The 21533-nt window shown below is 39.2% G+C and overlaps 1 protein-coding gene across 1 annotated transcript in view; it reads left to right on the top strand.

Annotated features, from left to right (window-relative positions):
- The window catches only part of LOC132815224 (cyclic nucleotide-gated cation channel beta-3-like), a 94602-nt gene that overhangs the window by 19954 nt on the left and 53115 nt on the right, over positions 1-21533 (top strand). The window contains exon 4 of the mRNA XM_060824038.1: positions 1857-2065. Within this exon, the coding sequence (XP_060680021.1) occupies positions 1857-2065 (209 nt within the window). The remainder of the gene's footprint in view (positions 1-1856; positions 2066-21533) is intronic.

Here is a 21533-nt window from a genome sequence, read left to right as displayed (position 1 = left end):
TCCATGACATTTTGTAATGGATATAGAATTCCAGAAGGCTTTTGATGAGATGCTGTATAAAAGGCTACTATGAAAAGAGTTCTCATACAGAAATTAACATATTATCATGGATAGAAGACTGGTCAGCTTGCAGAAAGTAGAATATGCATAAATGTATCATTTTTAAATTATCAGGATATGATGAGTACATTGGCTCAGACGTTAGTGCTGGAACCTTTGTTTTTTACAATTTATGTATGTAACTTAGATGAGGGAGTGAAGGAAAGGAGCTAAATTTTCAGATAACATTGAAGTATGTGCGAGAGGACTTAAGGAGATTGCAGCTGGATATATATAGGTTGAGTGAGTGACAAAAATCTGGCAGCTGGAGCATAATATGAGAAAATGTGATAAAAGTAGAACATTACTTTAAGAAAGAACCACTGCAGAATTTTGAGATGCAAAGAGATCAAAGTGGTCTGGTTCACAAGCCACAATTTGTTAATTATAGCAGGCAATGGACCCATCTTCTTTATTACGAGAGGAAAATAGCATGAAAATAAGGGCATTCTGTTTCAGTTATACAGACAATTGGTAAAATCATACAAGTTTCCTGACTGGTGTAAAAGGTCGTCCAACTTTGGAACTGTACTTTGGAAGACAATGGAAGTAAGGTCATTGACATGTTTTTAAGGTTGGGGTAAGTAGATTTTTATTCGGCAAAGGAATAAAAACTGTGGTGGGTACCTGGAAATGTGGAATTCAACACAAACAGATCAACTATGGTCTTGACGAATGACAATGCATTGTGGAGTGGCAAATGACTTACTTCTACTTGTATTTCTTATGTTTGGATGTTCATACATTCCGGGAAAGCTGTGTCAATACTGGTTTGTGTGGCAAAGTGAACATGTGGGGAATTTTCATTGGAATTTCACCCCTACCCTTAGCAATAATAATCCATTTCTGTATCATTTCTGATGAAAATGTCTTCTTTTAAGCTTTAAGAGTTTTAAAACAGTAATAAATAGATTAGAAATAATGTCTTCCATTTATTTTCATAATCACCAGATAGTTTCACTTCGCAGTCAATAAAGTACTTTTTGAAGTGTAGCCGTTGTAATGTAGGGACCACAGCCAATAATTTGTGCACGCTGAATGCCCTCAGACATCAATGTGATAATGATCAGATTTGTCACTGTCATTGTAGCATATTTATTGGGCAGGACACTGGGGATAGCACCCTGCACTTTTTAGAAATAGTGCCACAGGATATTTTATATCCAACTGAGCAGACAGATGGGGCCTCAGTTTCATGTATCATCTGAAAGGCAGCACCTCTGACAGTGCAATGCTCCTTCAGTGCTGCAATAAAATGTCAGCTTTGATTTTGTGCTCAAGACTTTGACTTTCAGAGACATGTGAGTGAAAGTACGCTGAACCATTACTGGCCTGCACATGCTAAAATGTGATGGTTACGGGTCTATTTCCACATTTCTTTGGTGATTATTTCTTATAAACATCCAGGCAATTCTAAACCATAAACCCCAGAAATGTCCACCATTCTGTTTATCCCCAACCATGTGAGGTAAGTAATACTCATTTAAGTTGTCTTCCCAAAGCTTGACAATATGGCTCTGTAAACTGCTTATTTATCCTGTTGTAAACATACCTGCCACAGACTGGATTAAAGAATAGGGATTAAATTGAGAACAAAAGTCTGTAGGTTTACCAAACCTAAGACATATAAGTATCGTCGCATGAGACATCTCACCATCGCAGCTTCAAGATTAATGTTAACCAAGATGTTGATACAGTATTGTGCAGAAATATTTCTTCCTTGTAATATTCTCTAAGTAATACACATTATGTTTCAGATTGGCGCTACGTGTTGTGGTTGTTTTTGGTGGCACTTGCATGGAACTGGAGTTGCTGGTTTATTCCTGTGCGCTGGGCTTTCAACTTTCAGACACTGGACACTCTTCCCTATTGGTTAACCATTGATTATATCTGTGATTTCATCTATCTACTCGATATGTTAGTATTCCAGACCCGACTGCAGTTCATTAAACAAGGAGACATAATAGTAAGTTTATTATTCATCAACCAATTTCAAGCAATCAAGCAAAAATTTTGTTGACCTGGACATGTGTTAATGATGAATGAGCTGTCACTGTAAATGCATTAGATATGCCATATTGAAATGGAAGGTCCCTTTATTTGAATCAGTTGCTCCTATTTTATGTAGAAATGGAGGTGCTTCAATCGGTTTTCATCTTCCTGAGGTGGGGAAGAAAAATTAAACTGGAATTCCTGGTCCTGATCACCATCTAGTGATAAATGCTGGAATATCTTTGAATTTCCGCTGCTGCATTTGCTCAGTAAAGGATTACAGCGCTTAAAGAAGAACATTTGCCATCACTTTCTCAAGGGTAACTAGGGATCAGTAATCAATGCTATCTTTGTCAGCAAAGTCCTGACAATGAATTTGCAAAAATGACATCGAAAAATTGAGAAATTAATGTAATAGATCGATCTAATTTTCCATTCATTTAGGAGAAAAATCTGGCTTCAAAATCATTAACAGTTGGCCAATATTCATTGCCAAATTTAACACAAACTTTAAGGGAGTTCCTGGAAGATTTCCAATACACATCGAGCTATATTTCAACTTTAATTATCAGCTTTATAGAAGGGAGACAATTAGGTATAGAAGTGAGGAAAGAATGAAAGAAAGATAATGGCCTTAATATCTTTCATTGAATAGCTGCTGAATGTGGAAAGTGTTCAGGGGCATCACTGCTGGAACACTTTCCTGTTTTGCTCGAATTGAATTAATTACAAGTTCAGAGATGTCTCCCAGTCATATTCCTTTCAAATCTTCCGTTCTGAAGGGTTTGATTGTTTTCACCTTTGGTGTCATATTTGACATTGAGATGTGTTTCTGTCAATACATCCACCTCCATGATATTGTTCTCTTCAGTTCCTGCCTCAATTTGTCTGCAACTGAGACCCTCATGCTTCCCTTTCTAAGATCATAAGAGCATAAAATTGAGGAGCAGAACCATGCCATTCAGTCATTGAATCTGCTCTACCATTCAATCATTGTTAATATGTTTCTCAATCCCATTCTCCTGCCTTCTCCCTATAACCCTTGATCCTCTTACCAATCAATAATCTATCTATCTATCTCTATATTCAACACATTCAATGACTTGGCCTCCAGGGCCCTCTGCAGAATGAGTTTGACAAATTTATCAGCCATTAGCTGAAGGAATTCTGCCTCATCTCAATTCCAAAGAGTTGTCCCTTCACTCTGTGTCTGTGCCATCGGGTCCTAGTCTTTCCTACTAATAGAAATATATTCTCAATTTCCACTCTATCCAGGCCTCTCAGTATTTTGTAAGCTTCATTCAGATCCCTCTTCGTCCTTAGAAACTCCAATGACTGCAGACCCAGAGTCCTGAACTGCTTCTCAGATGGCAAGCCCCTCATCCCTAGGATCACTCTTGTAAATCTCCTCTGAACTCCTCCAATGCCAATGCATCCTTCTTTGATATGGGGCACAAAATCGCTCACAATATTCCAAATATGGTCTGACCAATGTCTTTTACAATCTCAGCAGTACATCTCTGCTCTTATATTCCAGCCCTCTTGAAATGAATTCTAGCATTGCATTTGCCTTCCAAACTGTTAATTGAACCTACTTGTTAATTGTAAGAGAACCCTGAATCACAACCCTCAAGTTGGATTTTGTGCTTCAGATTTCCAAAATCCCTCCCCATTTAGAAAATAGTCTATTCTTCTATTCTTCCTACCTTGCATAACTTTCCAACATTGGATGCCACCTGATGCCTTTTATTCAACTCCACTGATTAATTTTAGCCTCCCACACTACACCCTTCATAAACTTGAGATCACTAAAACTCTGCAATCTATGACCTTATTCACACCAAATCCAGCTCACTGACCACCAGGCATCCTTTTAAGCAACACGCCCAATTCATTATCATCATAGAATCCCTAACAATATGGAAACAGGTCATTTAGCCCAACAAGTCCACACCAACCTTCCAAAGAGTATCCCGCCCAGACCCATTTCCCCTACGCTATTACTTTACATTTCCTCTGACTAATGCACCTAACCTACACATCCCTGAACATAATGGGCAATTTCCATGGCCAATTCACCTAACCTGCAAAACTTTGGACTGTGGGGAAAACCAGAGCACCCAAAGGAAACCCGCACAGACATGGGGAGAATGTGCAAACTCCACACAGTCACCCAAAGCTGAAGACATGGTTATGCCCGAATCGTCGATTCTCCTCCTCTTCGGATGCTGCCTGACCTGCTGTGCTTTTCCAGCACTACACAGATGTCACTGTCTGTGGACATGAGGTGCATGGGGCTGGTGCCCATCAAATGTGTCCTGAGATTTTAGTGACTGGTTGGCAACATGGAAATCCTTCAGAGCAAGAGGTGACTTGCAGTCATCAGGACCTGCTCTAACTTGCATGACGAGGATTCTTGGCTTCTCGTTTGTTTGCAGAGTCTGTAGTGTCAAAAAAAGCTGTGTATTAATGAGTTGAGTTGTGCAGTTAATAAGGTTGTTAGCAGGCAATAATTCCCCTGAATTGACAATTGTCACTGCTTAGCAAGAATCTCACTTCAATGCCTGAAATTTATTTGAAAGAAATAACAAGTTGTTTCTGACATCAAGAAAAACGTCATTGGAATCCTTATATGATTCTGCCACATTTCTCACCATCACCCATATTTTTCAGGTCCCTGTAAGCTCCTGTAGGATGCATACATTCTCTATGAAATTTTAGCTCTTATTGCAAAAAGTTCAGGTTTATCCATCTACTGTGTTGCTTCCTTTAAATTTTCTTACTAAATATCCTTTAATACCAGAACTCCCTTTCACTGTGAGTATTGCACTACACACTGTATCATGACCCACTTGGAAAAATGCAATGATACATAAGTCTCACTTCTCCTGGAATAGTCCCAGAAGTGCTGTGTTTACTGGTTTGCTGAACTAAGGTTAACAGAAATTATTGACCATGTTTTGTACTTCACTATTATTTATGACAAAAAAATCCTAACAACTGGCAAATAAAACTATGAATTATCAACATTAGCTTTACGATGTAAAACTCTAACCTTCTTCCTAAACTCCTACGTGCACTTACAGAAAAACAGACAGACAAGCAAGCATAAATGTTACAGGTGGAGAAAAATACTGGGAAAACATAGTTCAACAGATCAATCCACAGAATTTCATGAAGCATGCCTTTTGCATCTTCCAAATATTTCTGATCTGTGAGCTTCTTATACTTTCCAAGTTCTTTTTGTTTCTTACTGGAAGCGCAGGAGAATTGGCTCATAAATTGTTGAGTTTTCCCATCACTGGTTAGAGGCAACAGCTTATAGCAAATAGTGGTGGAGACTAGGTTTTGGTTACTTCACAGCAAAGAAAGAGAGAAAGAGAGAGAGAGAGAGATGTTTTTTCCGTCACATTTTGGAGGCTTCTGCCTCTGTATTATTCACACACACTCTTTTTACCTGACAGTCACAGGCATGTTATTGTTTAATGAGTCCTGGCCTCTGCAATTAATCCTAACTGCACTACTCAATCATCAATCTGTCTCTGGGTAAAGCTCACTCAGCTTGAATAAAGCAACAGTGTAAACACAACTCACACTGAGTTCCAGAAACTTGTTTTTAAGAATGCAGCAACTCCTTCCACAATCCTTAGTTTAAAATAGTCTTTTTCCTATTTTTGGTCCACAATCCTAAATAAAAAGATGAAGTCTTTCTGACTGCTTCCTCAATCTTCAGAGCAATCAAGTGTTCCAGCCTCCATTAACTTCTGACAAACTAGTCTTCAAATTGTATTAAATATTCCCTTAGTTCTGTATTGTGAATGATAGAGTCAGCATTTCCTCTGATTAAAATGTTAGCTTGCTAGTTCTATCTCTTCATATCTCTATTCTCAGTTGGCTACATACCATAATATGTAAAAAATTGAAACAACTTTCTATTTGTGATATCCTTGGGTTTAAAGGGAAGCCTTTAACCTGGTCTGAAAGTAGATTCCACAATGCTCTTCCCAATGGCAACAGAAATACATTAGATCAAGTAACAATGCTAATCAGTTACCCTTGTTTCCATGTTCCTTTCATGTATAAACAGTGGGGCTCAGTTTGCTCAGTTGACTGGGTTACAATGCAGAGTGATGCTAACATCTTGGGTTGAGTTCCCACACTGCTGAGGTTACCATGAAAGACTTTCTTTCTTACCCTGAGGTATAGTGACACTCAAGGTAAGCCAACAACAAATGTCTATCTCTCTTTCTAACAAAAGAGTAGGAATATGGTGACTTTACCTATGAAGGCATAGTAAATTACAATGTTGTAAATTAGCTATATTGCATTTCAGGGATTTGAGGAAACTCGGTGTTTATTTTTGAATTTGGAAACTGCTTTCATTATTGTCAAAAATAAATGCCTTGCACTTCCCTCTCAATCGAACACCAAGTCTTCCTCAGCTCTCTAACAATTAAACTACCCAGTTTACTCTCAGACGGAATCCAGCACAGATCACCTGACCCATTTCATATATATCAGAATTAAAGCTTTGATAGCAACATATTGTAATCTTAGAGGCAGAGTTAGGGTAATGATGAAAGAAGACAACCCAGCAGATATAACCCCATCTTCTTACGGTTGTTAACTTGTGATAGAGTGAACTAATAACCACTGGATTCCTCCACTCCAAAAGACCTGTGATAAATTTGAAGAAAAAAATTTTGACAGCTTTTCCATCCTAATTTACCTCTAATTTCTTCCTCTGCACCAGTCAGAAACAATCCAGTCCCATGACTTAATATTTTCAAATTTAAAATAGTTCACTTTTGTGATAAGTTAAGATAGTTGAATTGTAAGAAAGTATTTGCTTTTCAGAATGCAATTTGAACAGAACTGAAAAGTCTAAACTGTTCTAATACTTAATTCTATTTTTCTGTTAAGCTGTTCATTTTTTTTCTTACCTCCCCACTTGACAGAGTGGGGAACATTCAGGAGAGCCATTCAGTAATTGGTTTACAATTCCAGTAAGTAATACTGAGGGTTAACCGAAAGCAGTTGACGAACAAACTTTCCCTTCCCACAAACCACATCATTGAGGGGCTGTGAAGTTAGTGGTCAGATGAATTCTCTATTCCTGAGATGCTGCCTAACCTGCTGTGCTTTGACCAGCAACACATTTGCAGCTGTGATCTCCAGCATCTGCAGACCTCATTTTTTACTGAAATAATTACATTTCAATCTTAGCAATAGATTAAAGTCCAGGAAACAATATCTCATCTACAGCAAACTGCTGGAGTACTCAGTAAATCTGGCAGCATCTGTGGAGAGAGAAACAGAGTTTTGAATCCTACATGATCCGTATGAAGTTCAGTTCTGAAGAAAAGTCAGATTGACTGGAAACATTAGCTCTGTTTCTCTCTTCTTAAATGCTGCCAGTCCTGCTGAGCATTTTCAGCTTTAGTTTCAGGTTTCCAATATCTACAAGTACTTTGCTTATAATTCATCCAGAGCCATGTGATTGCAAGCTTGTTTTCATAATGCGGGTTCACAAAATAAAAGTAAGTTTTACTGGTCTTTTCCTTCCTATGGGTACAAAGTAACAATTGTATGAAATATGCAAAGAAGAGAGCTTGTGCAAGTTTAATGACCTGATAGAAATGAAAATATTTTGTTAGTAATAAACTTCAGCAATATCCTTAACATTTATACAAATATATTTATACAGAGACTCTTTACAACACACAGACCCTATCCATACCTTTTACTTTGTTGAAACATTTAACAGCTAAATTGTTTTAAGCTGAAGTCTCCAAAGTGCACGTCACTCAAACCTATCTGTCAAGACATAAATTTTGTTTTGTTTTGGGCCAGCTAACTAAATTGAGAGCTTTTACTACGTGGGCAACTTTATCAAGGGAAAGAAAGAACTAAAGACACTTACTCAGCTCTAAATGCATCTGGTCTCAATGAATCATACAACAACAATGACAGCTATGGGACAAAAACAGAAATTCCATAAAAAGAAGTACACATCAATCAGTTCCAATTCAGTAACGAGTCACAGTATGGAACAAGCAAGTTTAATAACTCATTCACTTCAGATCACCACTAAGCTATTATGACAACCCACAGCCATTATGTGCAGCTTCACAACTGCTGCTATTTGGTGCACTCTTAGTTCCATGGTCCATATTGAGAATGATGTGACACAGTCCCTTCAGCAGATATGAGACAACAGTAAAAAGAAATATCAGATACAGCTTTACAATAAATAGACAATGCAGCATAACTAAAGATCAAAAAATGAGGTATTAAATGTGTTAACTCTTTTTGAATAATATAAGCTATCTGGCCACTAAAATCTAGGGAGTAATTATTTGCACCAACCACTTCATTGTTTCCTCCAAAATGTGTTGTGTCATAATAACATGTGATAATAACCACTGCCTCCATCCTTCTTTTCTGACTGGACCTATCATACCTACTCAATCTAAAGTAGTAAAGAAAAACTACAAGGTGGTCGAATAAGAACAGGTTCTTGTCTTGAACAAGATACAGCTTATCACTTGATAGCAATTAGGTAGAAATTACATTAGTGAGAGAACCAATGTACTTACTAAGACTACTGGGCAGGATAATAGGTGTGTTATAGAGTTACAGAAACCTACAGCACAGAGGAAAAGCTGTCCAGCCCATCACAGCAATCAAAAACAACCACCTGATTAGTCTATTCTCATTTTGTAGTATTTGGCCCATAGTCCTGTAAGTTTTGACATCACAAATGCACATCTAATTACTTCTTAAATGTTTGAGGGTTTCTGCCTCCATTACCCTTACAGGCAGATTTTCAACAAGCTTTGGGTGACAAGGTTTTTACTCACATCACCTCTAAAGTTCTGCCCCTTACCTTAAATCTATGCCCTTGGTCATTGGTCCTTCCACCAAGGGGAAAAGTTTCTTTCTGTCTACCTTACCAGTAACTCTCATAATTTTATACATCTCAATCTTGTCCCCTGTCAGTCTCCTCTGCTCTAAGGAAAACAACCTCAGTCTGTCCAATCCTCCTTCATATCCAAAACTTTCTAGGCCAGACAATATCCTTTACATCCTCTCCAGTGCTATTACATTCTTCATATAATATGTGTTTCAAAACTGCACACAGTAACCCTTCAAGACCAAAGATGTTCTGTCTTTCCCAACCAATTCCTTATGACATCATATCAACAGTTTCAGCATTAACCCTTTTTAAAATCATTACCTTATACTGTACAACATGTTGGGTCAAGATATCAGATCTCCAGTAGTGAGATGTTTGCAGTTCGGATACAATGTTGCTCAATTGCAACAAACATCCGGGAAATGAAATGATTACACTGTGACCTTCATGAAGGAGAAAGTGAGGACTGCAGATGCTGGAGATCAGAGCTGAAAATGTGTTGCTGGAAAAGCACAGCAGGTCAGGCAGCATCCAAGGAGCAGGAGATTCGAGGTTTCGGGCATGAGCCCTTCTTCCTGAAGAAGGGCTCATGCCCGAAATGTCGATTCTCCTGCTCCTTGGATGCTGCCTGACCTGCTGTGCTTTTCCAGCAACACATTTTCAACCTTAATGAAGGAATCTTAGATTAAAAATGAAAAATGTTAAAAGTCCTCCACAATATTTGGTGTTCATGCCCTCTTGGCCTGTTCACTTCAAAGGCTAGTTTTAGCTCATTTAACTCAGAATTCCAACCTACCACATGATAGCATCATAGAGTTTCACAGCACAGCCTTAGCCTATTGTGTCCATGCTAATCATCAAATAGCCATCTACTCTAATCATATTTTATAGCACTTGACCCATAACTTTGCGTGCTTCAATCAAGATAGTTCAATCAAGAGGGCGTGCACCTAAATATTCTTACATGTCTTCAGGGTTCCCACCCCTACCAGCCTTTCAGGCAGTGAGTTCCAAATGTGTACAACTCTCTGGAGGAAATACCTTTTCCTCAAATCTCCTCCAAACCTTCAGCTCCTCCCATTAAATCTGTGCCCTCAGGTTATTGACACACCACCCCCCCCCACCCCATTTAGAAAAAGTATTTCTCCCTATCTACAATGTTGATGCCCCTAAGAACTTTGTAAACCTCAATCACATCAACCAGCGCCCCCCTCCCCAACCACCTTCTCTGCTCAAAGGAAAACAGCTCTAACCTATTTAGTCTCTCTTAATCACTGAATCACTTCAGCCCGGGGAGCATCTTGGTGAATCTCTTTTGCATCCTGTCTAGTATAACCACATCCTTCATATAATGTGGCAACCAGAACTATACACGATAGCAATGTGCTAACTAACATTATTTAGAGCGCCATGATAACCTCCCCTGTTCATGCATTCAGCGTCGTGACTGATAAAGCAAACATCCCATCTCTTTAAGTACATTAGCCCACTGTTTACGTTAATAGATTATTAATCTGGAGGCCTGAGCTAATGATCTGAAGGTGTGGCTTTAAATTCCACTGTAATAGCTCATAAATTTAAACTCGGTTGATTTTTTGCTTACTCATACAGATGATTCTGCGATAACATGTATTCTTCAATGCGAATTGGCTTTAACACAATTGAAGAATTTGGACCGTTATTTGAAGAATGCAAACTTTCCTAACCTTATTGGTTATAGTATGATTCTGGTCCAAATAGTTAAAAGGGACACCCGTTGTGCGGTTTTCTTATAATGTGAGATTGGATGAGAATGGAACTATTGTATCATATCAAAACCGACTGTATGGTGGGGTGAGTAGTTATAGTTCAACGTCAAGATTAATATTCTATTCAACAGCCTCATCTACCGTGATGTAAATGGTTGCAATGCCACCATGACTGGCCTTTTCAGAGCAGAGGTTCAGTATATGGGATTAGTCTGACTTGGATGGACATAGTCATAACTTGTTAATTGCTCCTCACATTTCGCCTGTGAAGCAAATAGCTTCATCATGTTTTCAACTGACCTATAATTCAGATTATGGTTGGATCCGTCGAGATTTTCCAGAGCCAGTATCAAAATACTGTCTATGATTTGAGTAGACAGTGGTGACTTTATTTTCCTGAAATTACCAGTATGTTCTACTGCTTTATTTAAACATGTTGAATGGTTTAAATATTCAGCTCCATGCTTTGAACAAAATTGAACAGGGTAATCACAAAATTCCAAAAGGCCAGCCTGACTGTGAGTTAACAACAGGCCATGTGTGGAATGAGCTGCCAGAGGAAGTGGTGGAGGCTGGTACAATTGCAACATTTAAGAGGCATCTGGCTGGGGTAGATGAATAGGATGGATTTAGAGGGATATGGGCCAAGTACTGGCAAATGGGACTAGATTAGGTTGGGATATCTGGTCAGCATGAACGAGTTGGACCGAAGGTTTGTTTCCGTGCTGTACATCTCTGTGACTCTATGTTCTTGTCAGATACATTTTACAGAATGCTAAAGCTTATGGTCAGAATATTCAGTATTAAATAATAGCAAATTGCTGTGTTTCCTAGATGTCTAAAATAAAAACAAGAAATATGAGAAATGCCGAAGAAGTTAGGCATCTGCAGAAATAGAAACAGAGGTGTTCTGATGTCAGGCCATTTATGTGAATCATAATTTTAGCACGACCTATCCTTTTTCTTGAGCTAATAGATAATACATTTTCTTTGAACAATTACATCAATGTGAATTCAAATCACTTGTTCATACAAGAATGACATGAATAACTGATTTTCTTTTATTTCTGATTTACATGGTGCGACTCTTGCAACAAACTTTCTCATTTCATTTTCTTTTGTTACAGTACATGTTCCTTCTCTAATTATCTTTAGACTTATATAACCTACATAAAAATATAAAACAACAATGTCCTCTCAGGCGTTACAAACCAATAAACAAAATGCTTAACTATTCATTATGTATTTGCAGAAGAGGTGTGACTGCTGTTGCTTTGACAACGAACTTGTCAATGAGACCTGCTTATTCACAGCATCCAATTTTTCCACTGAGATAGGGCTTTCCCAGTTTGCATGTCATCTCAAAGCATTCAGAACAAGAAAAACAACTGATATTTATATGATGCCTTTCTTCACAGAACCTCACAAGAGTGAAGTTCTCTTTCATTGAATTGTAGGTGTAGGAAACACAACAGGGAGCCAACTTGGATTGAATAACACTTTTGTCATTATGACTTAATGTCTCTTTGGGTTGTTGTGACAATGCTGTCACTTTAAGAAGGTTATTTTGTCCTGGGTTTTTTATTGAAGAGATCATAAAGGCAGAGGTGCCAAAGAGTCTGCTTTAATAATGGAAGGAGAGTGGCCAGTTCTCCCAGTTCAGTTTTTTTCTAGTTTGATTTTAGCTGTAGCAGTTTCAAGATGTGTGAGTCCAGGGGAGTTGCAAGCTTCAGTAAAGAATACCTCTGACTTTCTTCTGAAATCTCTCACTTGAAAGTTGTTCCCTCCTGCCTATAAGAATCTGTGTTTGAATTTACCTTTTTGCCAAAGGGTGTGTTTATGGGATGTTACTATATTGGAACAGTTAATTAGTCAAGTTGCTATGTCAGGCTTGTTAAGTTTTCCAATAGTTCAGTTTTTTCTAAATTCTGTTTTCTTTTGTTCATGGTTCAACTGTACTGTTTAAGTAAATTTTGTTTTGCTTAAAGCCAAATGGTTTGACCAGCTGCATCACACCTGGAACACCCACTCACATCTACCTTTAAAACAAGATAACGTTAGGGTCTAGACTACCTTCTTAAAATATTTTGAGGGGGTCTAGCCTAGTCCATTACAGCTGGTGAAAGTGGCCTTGCTACTCAGACCAAAAGCCTGGTTAGGAGTGAGTACAGATCATCCATAATCAGGGTCTGGGCTACGTCTATTTGAGAAAGCCAATTAATTAGCTGCCAGTGGGGCAGGTCTTCCTTTGTAGGGATGGTGGCATGCCCCATAAGCTGCCAGTCCAATCAGATAATTCTCAGCAAATTAAAGTGGTGGCAAAGAAAGTGGTGGCACTGTTGAAGCTGCATCTGGAAGATAAGGGTGCACCAACAGATGTGCAGCTTCAGGGTCAGGTGTAACAAGTGTAAGAATACCGAGATCAGTCAGACAGTCTGGGCCAATGGGAGCCCAAAACATAGAGCCACCTTCCCCAGATTCTACTGGGAGGCCACTCGGGTTATACCTGGTGCTCTTCCCACAAGTAAGCTGGACCTTCCAATCGTGGGTAAAAAGCCTTATGGGGGCAGGAAGAGTACTCAAGCAGTTCAATTCGATTATGGGTGGGTCATGAACTGTCTTTTCTTGTGGACAAAATGGTAGGCAGGATGATAATGGGAATGCAACCTATCACCTTCTTGCATCATAGATTCAGTGATTATGGTGTATTGCACTCAAGCACTCATGGATTCACAGTTTTGTACTGTGAAATATATCTTCAGCCTATTCCAAACTGTGAAGATGAAGTGCCAGACCATCTAATGGAAGATGTCTTCATTGTCAAAACAAAACTTCACAAGCATCTTTGCCAGTCACTCCTGCCAATTCTATCATTGATAGATGTGTCTGCAATATGTAAGTCAATAACAATGAGATCAAGTAAATTACACCCTTAGTTTGATTTATTGATAACTTGAAGTGGGCCTAATGTGGCAATATTGTCCTTCAGGATTCATTCAGACTGGCATTTCACAGGAACATTTCAATTAACAGTATCAAGCAGAATTTGACACGAAGCCACACAAGGAGATAATAGGATGGTTAACCAAAAGCTTGGTTAAAAGGTAGTTTTTAAATAGTTGGCTTAAATAAGAAGAGAATATTAACTATCCAGACTGGACTTGATAGTCTGGCAGCTGTGCATTCTGAAACGGTGCTTCCTCTGTTTGTTATTAAGGATGAAAATGATGATGAATCATCCTTTTGAAGTGGGAGAGCAGTGGTGATTGAGGGATGTGTCTTTCACTGTGTTTGACTTGAAAGCAGGAGTTCAATAGCATTCAGAGTCACAATGAGTACTCCCTTCTGGGATACTACCCTTGTCTCACTTCCAGTTGACCCAACATCCTAATGATGTATTACACACCCAGTTATCATCAGGAAGAACAATGTGAGGTTGGCTAATTAATGTAAAAATCTTGTATGCTTCAAGAGCAGTTCGCCTAATTTGGACAGCAGCCCTCTGATGTTAATAAGAAGAATTGATATGGAGGGGCAGGTGTTGAACTGCACAAAGTCAGAAGTCACATGACACCAGGCATGATATGTCGGTGAGACCTTGGAGGTGCTACAACAGTGGATGATCGGCGACGAAGCAACAATCGCGAGGCAGGAATGTTCCGTCCCAGTCAGGGAACATTGCAGTGGTCAAGTACATTCAGCCTCCGGTCTTTGAGTAGGTGTCATTTAAGGCGGACTTCAAGATACACAAGAAAGCAGAATCACCAAGCAGAAACTGGTGGCTAAGTTCCCTAGCCATGAGGAAGGCCTCAACTGTGACCTTAGGTTCATGTCATGCTTGTGTACATGTAACCCCACCAAATTGGTCTGTGTTTGTAAAATCTTCCTTACTGTGCTATTTTGACATAATCACCATGATAAAGATTAGATTAGACTTACAGTGTGGAAACAGGCCCTTCGGCCCAACAAGCCCACACCGACCCGCCGAAGCGCAACCCACCCATACCCCTACATTTACCCCTTACCTAACACTACGGGCAATTTTAGCTTGACCAATTCACCTGACCCGCACATCTTTGTGACTGTGGGAGGAAACCGGAGCACCCGGAGGAAACCCACGCAGACACGGGGAGAACGTGCAAACTCCACACAGTCAGTCGCCTGAGTCGGGAATTGAACCCGGGTCTACAGGCGCTGTGAGGCAGCAGTGCTAACCACTGTGCCACCATGCCACCCACTTAAGTTTTAGTATATCTGGCAAGCCAATGTGGGAGGATCTTAGATTAGATGAGATTCCATACAGTGTGGAAATAGGCCCTTTGGCACAACCCACCTATTCTCCTACATTTACCCCTTTACCTAATACTACAGGCAATTTAGTATGGCCAATTCACCTGACCTGCACATCTTTAGACTGTGGGATGAAACTGGAGCACACAGAGGAAACCCACACAGATACAGGGAGAATGTGCAAACTCCATACAGTCAGTCGCCTGAGTCAGGAATTGAACCCAGGTCTCTGGCGCTGTGAGGCAGCAGTGTTAACCACTGTGCCACCGTGCCGACTAAACTGAACACAAACTCCACGATCGACCCTGAACCATTTGCTTGGCAGATCATATCACAAACTCCACCTAAAGAGGGACAGCACAATCAGTCAATGCTCAACAGCCAACACTAACCTACAGCACCCCAGGTTGGACTCGAGCCCACAATCCCTGGCTCTGGAGGCCAATGCCTTATCCATTAGGCCACTGGGGCTGTCCTTATCTCTACCTTAATTAATTTGAATTGTTCTGGATTACTTCATCATGCGACCCTGTTACCTATCATGTTATTCCAACCATTTGGTTTGTCTCTAGCACAATCTTATTTTTGATTCTTTTGTAATTATCTCTCTGACTGAATTAATCAGTTCATAGGTCATCCCTTCCCTTGCTACTCAGACACTTTGATGCTTTTGATCACCTGCAAAGACTTGTTATTCAGGTTGAGCATGTGATGCTGGAAAAGCACAGCATCCAAGCAGCAGGAGAGTCAACGTTTTGGGCAAAAGCCCTTCATCAGGAACATTCCTGATGAGGCAGTAGTGCAGAGGCTCAAAAAAATAGCTCTGCAAACAATCCAACCAAACTTTGGGTCCACTACATGGATGGCATCTTTGTCATCACTAAACAAAACAAATTAGAGGAAATCTTCAAGACTATCAATAATACCCTTACTGGCATAAAATTCATTAAAGAGGAGGAAAACAACAACAAACTGCCATTCCTAGATGTCGCAGTAGAGCGAACAGCCAATGGGGAACTTCAAACCAGCATCTACAGGAAAACAACACATATGGACCAAATACTGAACTACGGAAGCAATCAACCCAACACCCACAAAAAAAGCTGCATTAGAACATTATTTCAATGAGCCACCCCACACTGCAGCACAGAAGAACTACACAGAGCAAAGGAAAGTCAACTATACAGCATATTCAAAAAGAATGGGTACCCAATGAATACAGTCCACCAATTTCTCATCAACAAACCCCTGCAAGCAGACAAAACACGTCCAGAAACTCTAGCCACTCTCCCCTACATCAAAGACATCTCAGAAATGGCTGCCAGACTACTCAGACCTCTTAACATCATGGTAGCCCACAAACAAACCAACACACTAAAACAACAGCTAATGAACTTGAAAGACCCTATACAGACAACAAGCAAAGCTAATGCCATTTACAAAATACCGTGCAAGAACTGTAACAAACACTACATTGTGCATATATGCAGGAAACTAGCCACCAGGATACATGAACATCAACTAGCCACAAAAAGACATGACCCACTCTCACTAGTATCTTTACACATGGATGATGGAGGACACCACTTTGACTGGGACAACACATCCATCCTAGGACAAGCCAAACAGAGGCACGCACAAGAATTCCTAGAAGCATGGCATTCCAACTGGATCTCTATCAACAAGCACATTGACTTCGATCCCATTTACCATCCCCTGAGAAAAAGAACAGGAAATGATGTCATCACAGGAAATGGTGTAACCACAGGACATGACATCACCAAGGAGGAGAAAGTGAGGACTGCAGATGCTGGAGATCCGAGCTGAAAAATGCGTTGCTGGAAAAGCGCAGCAGGTCAGGCAGCATCAAAGGAGCAGGAGAATCAACGTTTCGGGCATAAGCCCTTCTTCAGGAATCACCAACCCAATAAAACCTAAACACATAAATAGAAAGCGTGCCAAGCCACCAGTGCTTCATCAGGAGGCTCACAGATGATGTTACCTAGTATGGTGACGAAATGTCTGAAAACAAACCTTCCAGCTCAGTGAGCAAACCTACATCCAGAACCCATTCCTACTTCTATGTGTTGGTGTCTTACAAGTTTTCATAAGGAGTCACCGTCCAATAAGTTTATAGTTGATCTTCTCACTTTGTTAGCAGATTCCATCATAGATATCTTAGATTGAAATCAGTATGCTTGACACATTCACACTTAATACAAATTTAACACAGGAAGTGCAAAATGCTTGCATGATATTCCCAAATCATGACCTAATGAATTTTTAATGTTTAAATCAAATCAGACTAAAAAATGACTCAAAATATTTGAAGAATAACATATGTATTTATGCACAGTCAAAACAAGTAACTAACTTATGACAAGACATGTTTGTAGAAAAGGTATTGATTAAAATACTCAGAACATAACCTTCAAAGACAAAAGATCATAGGGCTAAACTACTTCTAGTTGCAACACTCATAGGTACACAAGCATCGATCTATATATTCACACTTTTTAAACTCTCCTGTAATTCATAGCTGCCTTTGACAGTTTAAATATGGGCCTCGGGTGTCTTTACTGTTTTGCCAGTTTCCCAGGTGCTGTTTCATAACCCTGTAGAAGGCATTGCTTAGCTCTTCCATCTATTTTTATTTTCAAGTTGAAATATCTTCCTCTCTTGGTTTTACACTTTTTCACCACGTCTGGATTGTAGAGGATATCCCAGCTGTGCATTTATTTTGATTCTGTTTTGAATCTAAGAAACCACTATCTGCCCAACTTAGACTTGAAAGCTCCTAATGAGTTAGCCACATATCACAAAATCATGAAGAGTTAGACCATAGAAGAAGGTAATTTGGCTCACGATATCTGCACTACCTCTCTGCAAGAGCATTTCAGCTTATTCTATTGCAGTTCGTCCCATTAGTTCTATCCAATGTATAAAGCCTAGGATTCGAATAGCCTTATTCTCAGTTTGCTCAATCACTTTCATTCCCTTTGCTCCTGCACCTCTTTTAGAAGTATCTCTTTTCCTTTACTTTGCCTTCTCATTGCTAACAAATCATAATTTGAATTCATCCTTTCTTTTCCTATATTAGACTTCAACTTAGCCCAACTTCCATTGTAAACCAGTCAAACTATGAGGTCATCTTCACAACGAAGCCCACTCAGGAGAGACCAGGATTGATAGATTATATCATAGCTACCAGTGTAGCAAGAGATCATTCAACTAGAGACAATAACTCTTCCTATGATTGATGGACAACAAATCAGCATAAATATTGTGAGCAATTTGGGCCCCATATCTCAGGAAGGATGTATTGGCCCTGAAGCGGGTCCAGAGGTTTACGAGAATGCTTCCAAGAATGAAAGACTTAATGTCTGAGGAATGTTTGAGGACACTGGAACTATACTCAATGGAGGTTAAAAGGAGGAGGGAGGATCCGATTGAAACTTACAGAATTCTGAACAACCCGGACAGAGTGGGATGTTGGGAAGATGTTTTCATTGGCAGGAGAGCTGAGGACCCGAGGGCACAGCCTTAGAATAAAGGGAAGACTGTTACAGAGATAAGGAGAAACGTCTTTAGCCAGAGTGTGGTGAAACTGAGGATTTCATTGCCACAGAGTGCTGTGGAGGCCAGGTCATTTAATACATTTAAAACAGAGATAGATAACTTCTTGATTGCCAAGGGGATCAAAGATTATGGCAGGAAAGCGGGAAAATGGGGTTGGAAAACCTATCAGCCGTGATCAAATACCAGAACAACCCCGATAGGTCGAATGACCTTATTTCTGCTCCTTTGTCTTATGATCTTATAACATTGATTGAATTTGTCTTCCATTTATACTAATTGGTATGCAACAGATGTGACACCCACATTCTAGAATGTTTGTAAGGATGCTGCTGCTAGTTACACACTAGCCATGTAAACATTAACAATAAGATTTTAGACATGATAATCAGGGAAACAAAACAGTTTAGTTTGTTAAGAATTTGTAAAAAGTAGATCATGCTTAACTAATCTTATTGTTTTATTTTTGTTGAAGTAATACAAGGTTAACGAGAGAATGTAATGTGTGCCATATATATGGATTTTTAGAACAAGCTGACAAAGTACTGCATAAAAAGCTGGTTAACAATATTGTTGTCAATATTGTGGACTAGGAGAATCAATGGGTACAAGAATTGACTTAAGGACAGAGAACAGCGAAGTATGGAAAATGGTGTTTTTCAAATTGGAGGATGGAAAACCATTGTGTTCCCCATGGTTCAGTGCTTGGCCAGCTCTAAACATTCTGATGGTGTGTGGTGTTCATCAGCATTGACCTTTGACAATGGTTAGAGCATATCAGAGAGAATGCAAACAATGCCAGAAGGTGGGTAAAGCCAGTGAAACAAAGGAAATTTGCATTGGATAGGTACTTGATGCTGCACTACTATTAGGGAACTTTACAGATGACAGAGCTGATTTCCAATGAATCTTCTATCTCAAGGAGGTAAGGACCAAATTTAAACATGGAGATTGTAATTTTACCACATCATCAACAGTTTGCTAACAGCAAATCGACCTCCATCTGGTGGTGAGGCTTCCAGCACATTGTAGGCAATTGTTAACAGTCTGGATGAGGGAAGTAGTTTTTATTTCAAAGAGGGAGCCATGTGTAAACACAGCACTTAATCCAAAAGGACTTTGCTCCAAAGATTAAATTTTACTCAATTTTAAATGGTCTGTTATGGTATGGAATTTGCTGACAAAACACCCAATTTGTTAATGCTTTGGTTTTTGCATTCAACAGGACAATTCACAAGAATGACAATCTAGGGCAAAAAACATTGCCAAAGAGAAAGTAAGCAATGCTGATTGAGAGCTAGTTTCCAGAATTTATTTAAATTTTAAACCAGGCAGGTTGACTCTGATTAGTCAAGGCCATCACTCTAAGAAATAAATCAGCAAATGACTGTCATCCAGTTTCATAGAATCATATAGTACAGCAGACGCTGTTTGGCCAATCAAATTTGTACCAGTAAAAATACACAGAACCTGCATTTGTCCCAGTTGCTGAGTTGAGACAGACAAAGAACAAGGCCCTGTGTATTAATATATGTAGGTGCAAAACAGTTCAAGTCATAGAGTCATAGAGATGTACAGCATGGAAATAGACCCTTCAGTCCAACTCATCCATGCTGACCAGAGTCCAGTAGGCAATCTGAATGTCAGCATAATTCATCACACATTCAAGATTGTCCTGCAAATGTTATCAATTGTGGAATCACTTCTAATGTTAGACATGGTGGTGTGAGTTTTGCAAGGATGCACTGGGTAGATATGGTGAGCACCTGACTTGATGTGTCCATCTGAAAGGATATGCTCAATATATTATATATATTGTGAAAGTGAGCAATGGGATATACATCCGAAAGGCTGGAAGATCATAACAAGCATAGCCCTCCTGACTACAGCTCAATTCACAAAATTCTGTCCCTTGAACTAGGCCAGAACTAGAACATTGCATTGTTTGTGGTCACTGCACTTCTGAAAAGAAGTGAAGAGGAAGCAAGGGAAGTTTATAGTGGACAGTGGTAATCAGAAGTGAAATACTCTAGTCATCTAAATTCACTGCATCCAGGACTTTAGGCAAAGGTTTACTTAACTAAACAAAACAAAGTACTTCACAGCAATCAAACCAAAAATAGTAATTGCACAAATAGATTATTTATTTTAGGCTGTTATATTGTGACAGTCATCATAAGTCATAATTCTAGAGTTATGTATATTGGACTGTGTTTGAATATCCTCATTTGACATCATTAGTCCTAGTGATATTATCATACTGATGAATGTAACAAACCATAATTTATACAGCAGCAGTACCTTTGAAAATGCCAGTTCTCATTTGGTTGATGATTGCACTCTTTTCCCCTAGTAAGCAGAAGTTGTATTTTTTTAAAGATTGTGCCTTAATAAAGTTATATTAATATTTACAGCAGTGTTTCTGTTTGTGCATAAATATTAAACCGACATATATTTGAATACATCTAAAAAAGGTTCATCCGTAATAGTGTTGCACATTTCAATGTGACAATCAATTAATTGAGCACAGCTGACTAAGGACTTGTTTTGCTGTTGTCTTACAAGAGAAAAGTATGTTGTCACTCTATTTGCCCACTATCTCTGACATTTATAAGAAACAAATAAAATCATTGTTTGCATTTGACTACATTTCCCTGAAGAGCAGTGGCATTGATTAACAAATGTATATATGTAAAAACAATCAAAGCTATCTTTGCAAATTGTACTGATGGAAATGGGTTACTCGCTGTAGAAGATTGTTGACATGCGTGACTTTATTCAACTGGCACAAATCCTTACTGTATTTCTGTAGGCTTATCTTATCCACTCTTTTTTGGATCATTGAACATTTTTGCTGATCGCTTTCCATATCTAGGAGCTGCAAACAGTCTCCGCATGCACCCTGCCTG

Source organism: Hemiscyllium ocellatum, chromosome 4 (assembly GCF_020745735.1).
Source record: "Hemiscyllium ocellatum isolate sHemOce1 chromosome 4, sHemOce1.pat.X.cur, whole genome shotgun sequence".
In the NCBI taxonomy this organism is placed as follows: Eukaryota; Metazoa; Chordata; class Chondrichthyes; order Orectolobiformes; family Hemiscylliidae; genus Hemiscyllium; species Hemiscyllium ocellatum.
This window is presented reverse-complemented; position numbering and strand designations above follow the sequence as displayed.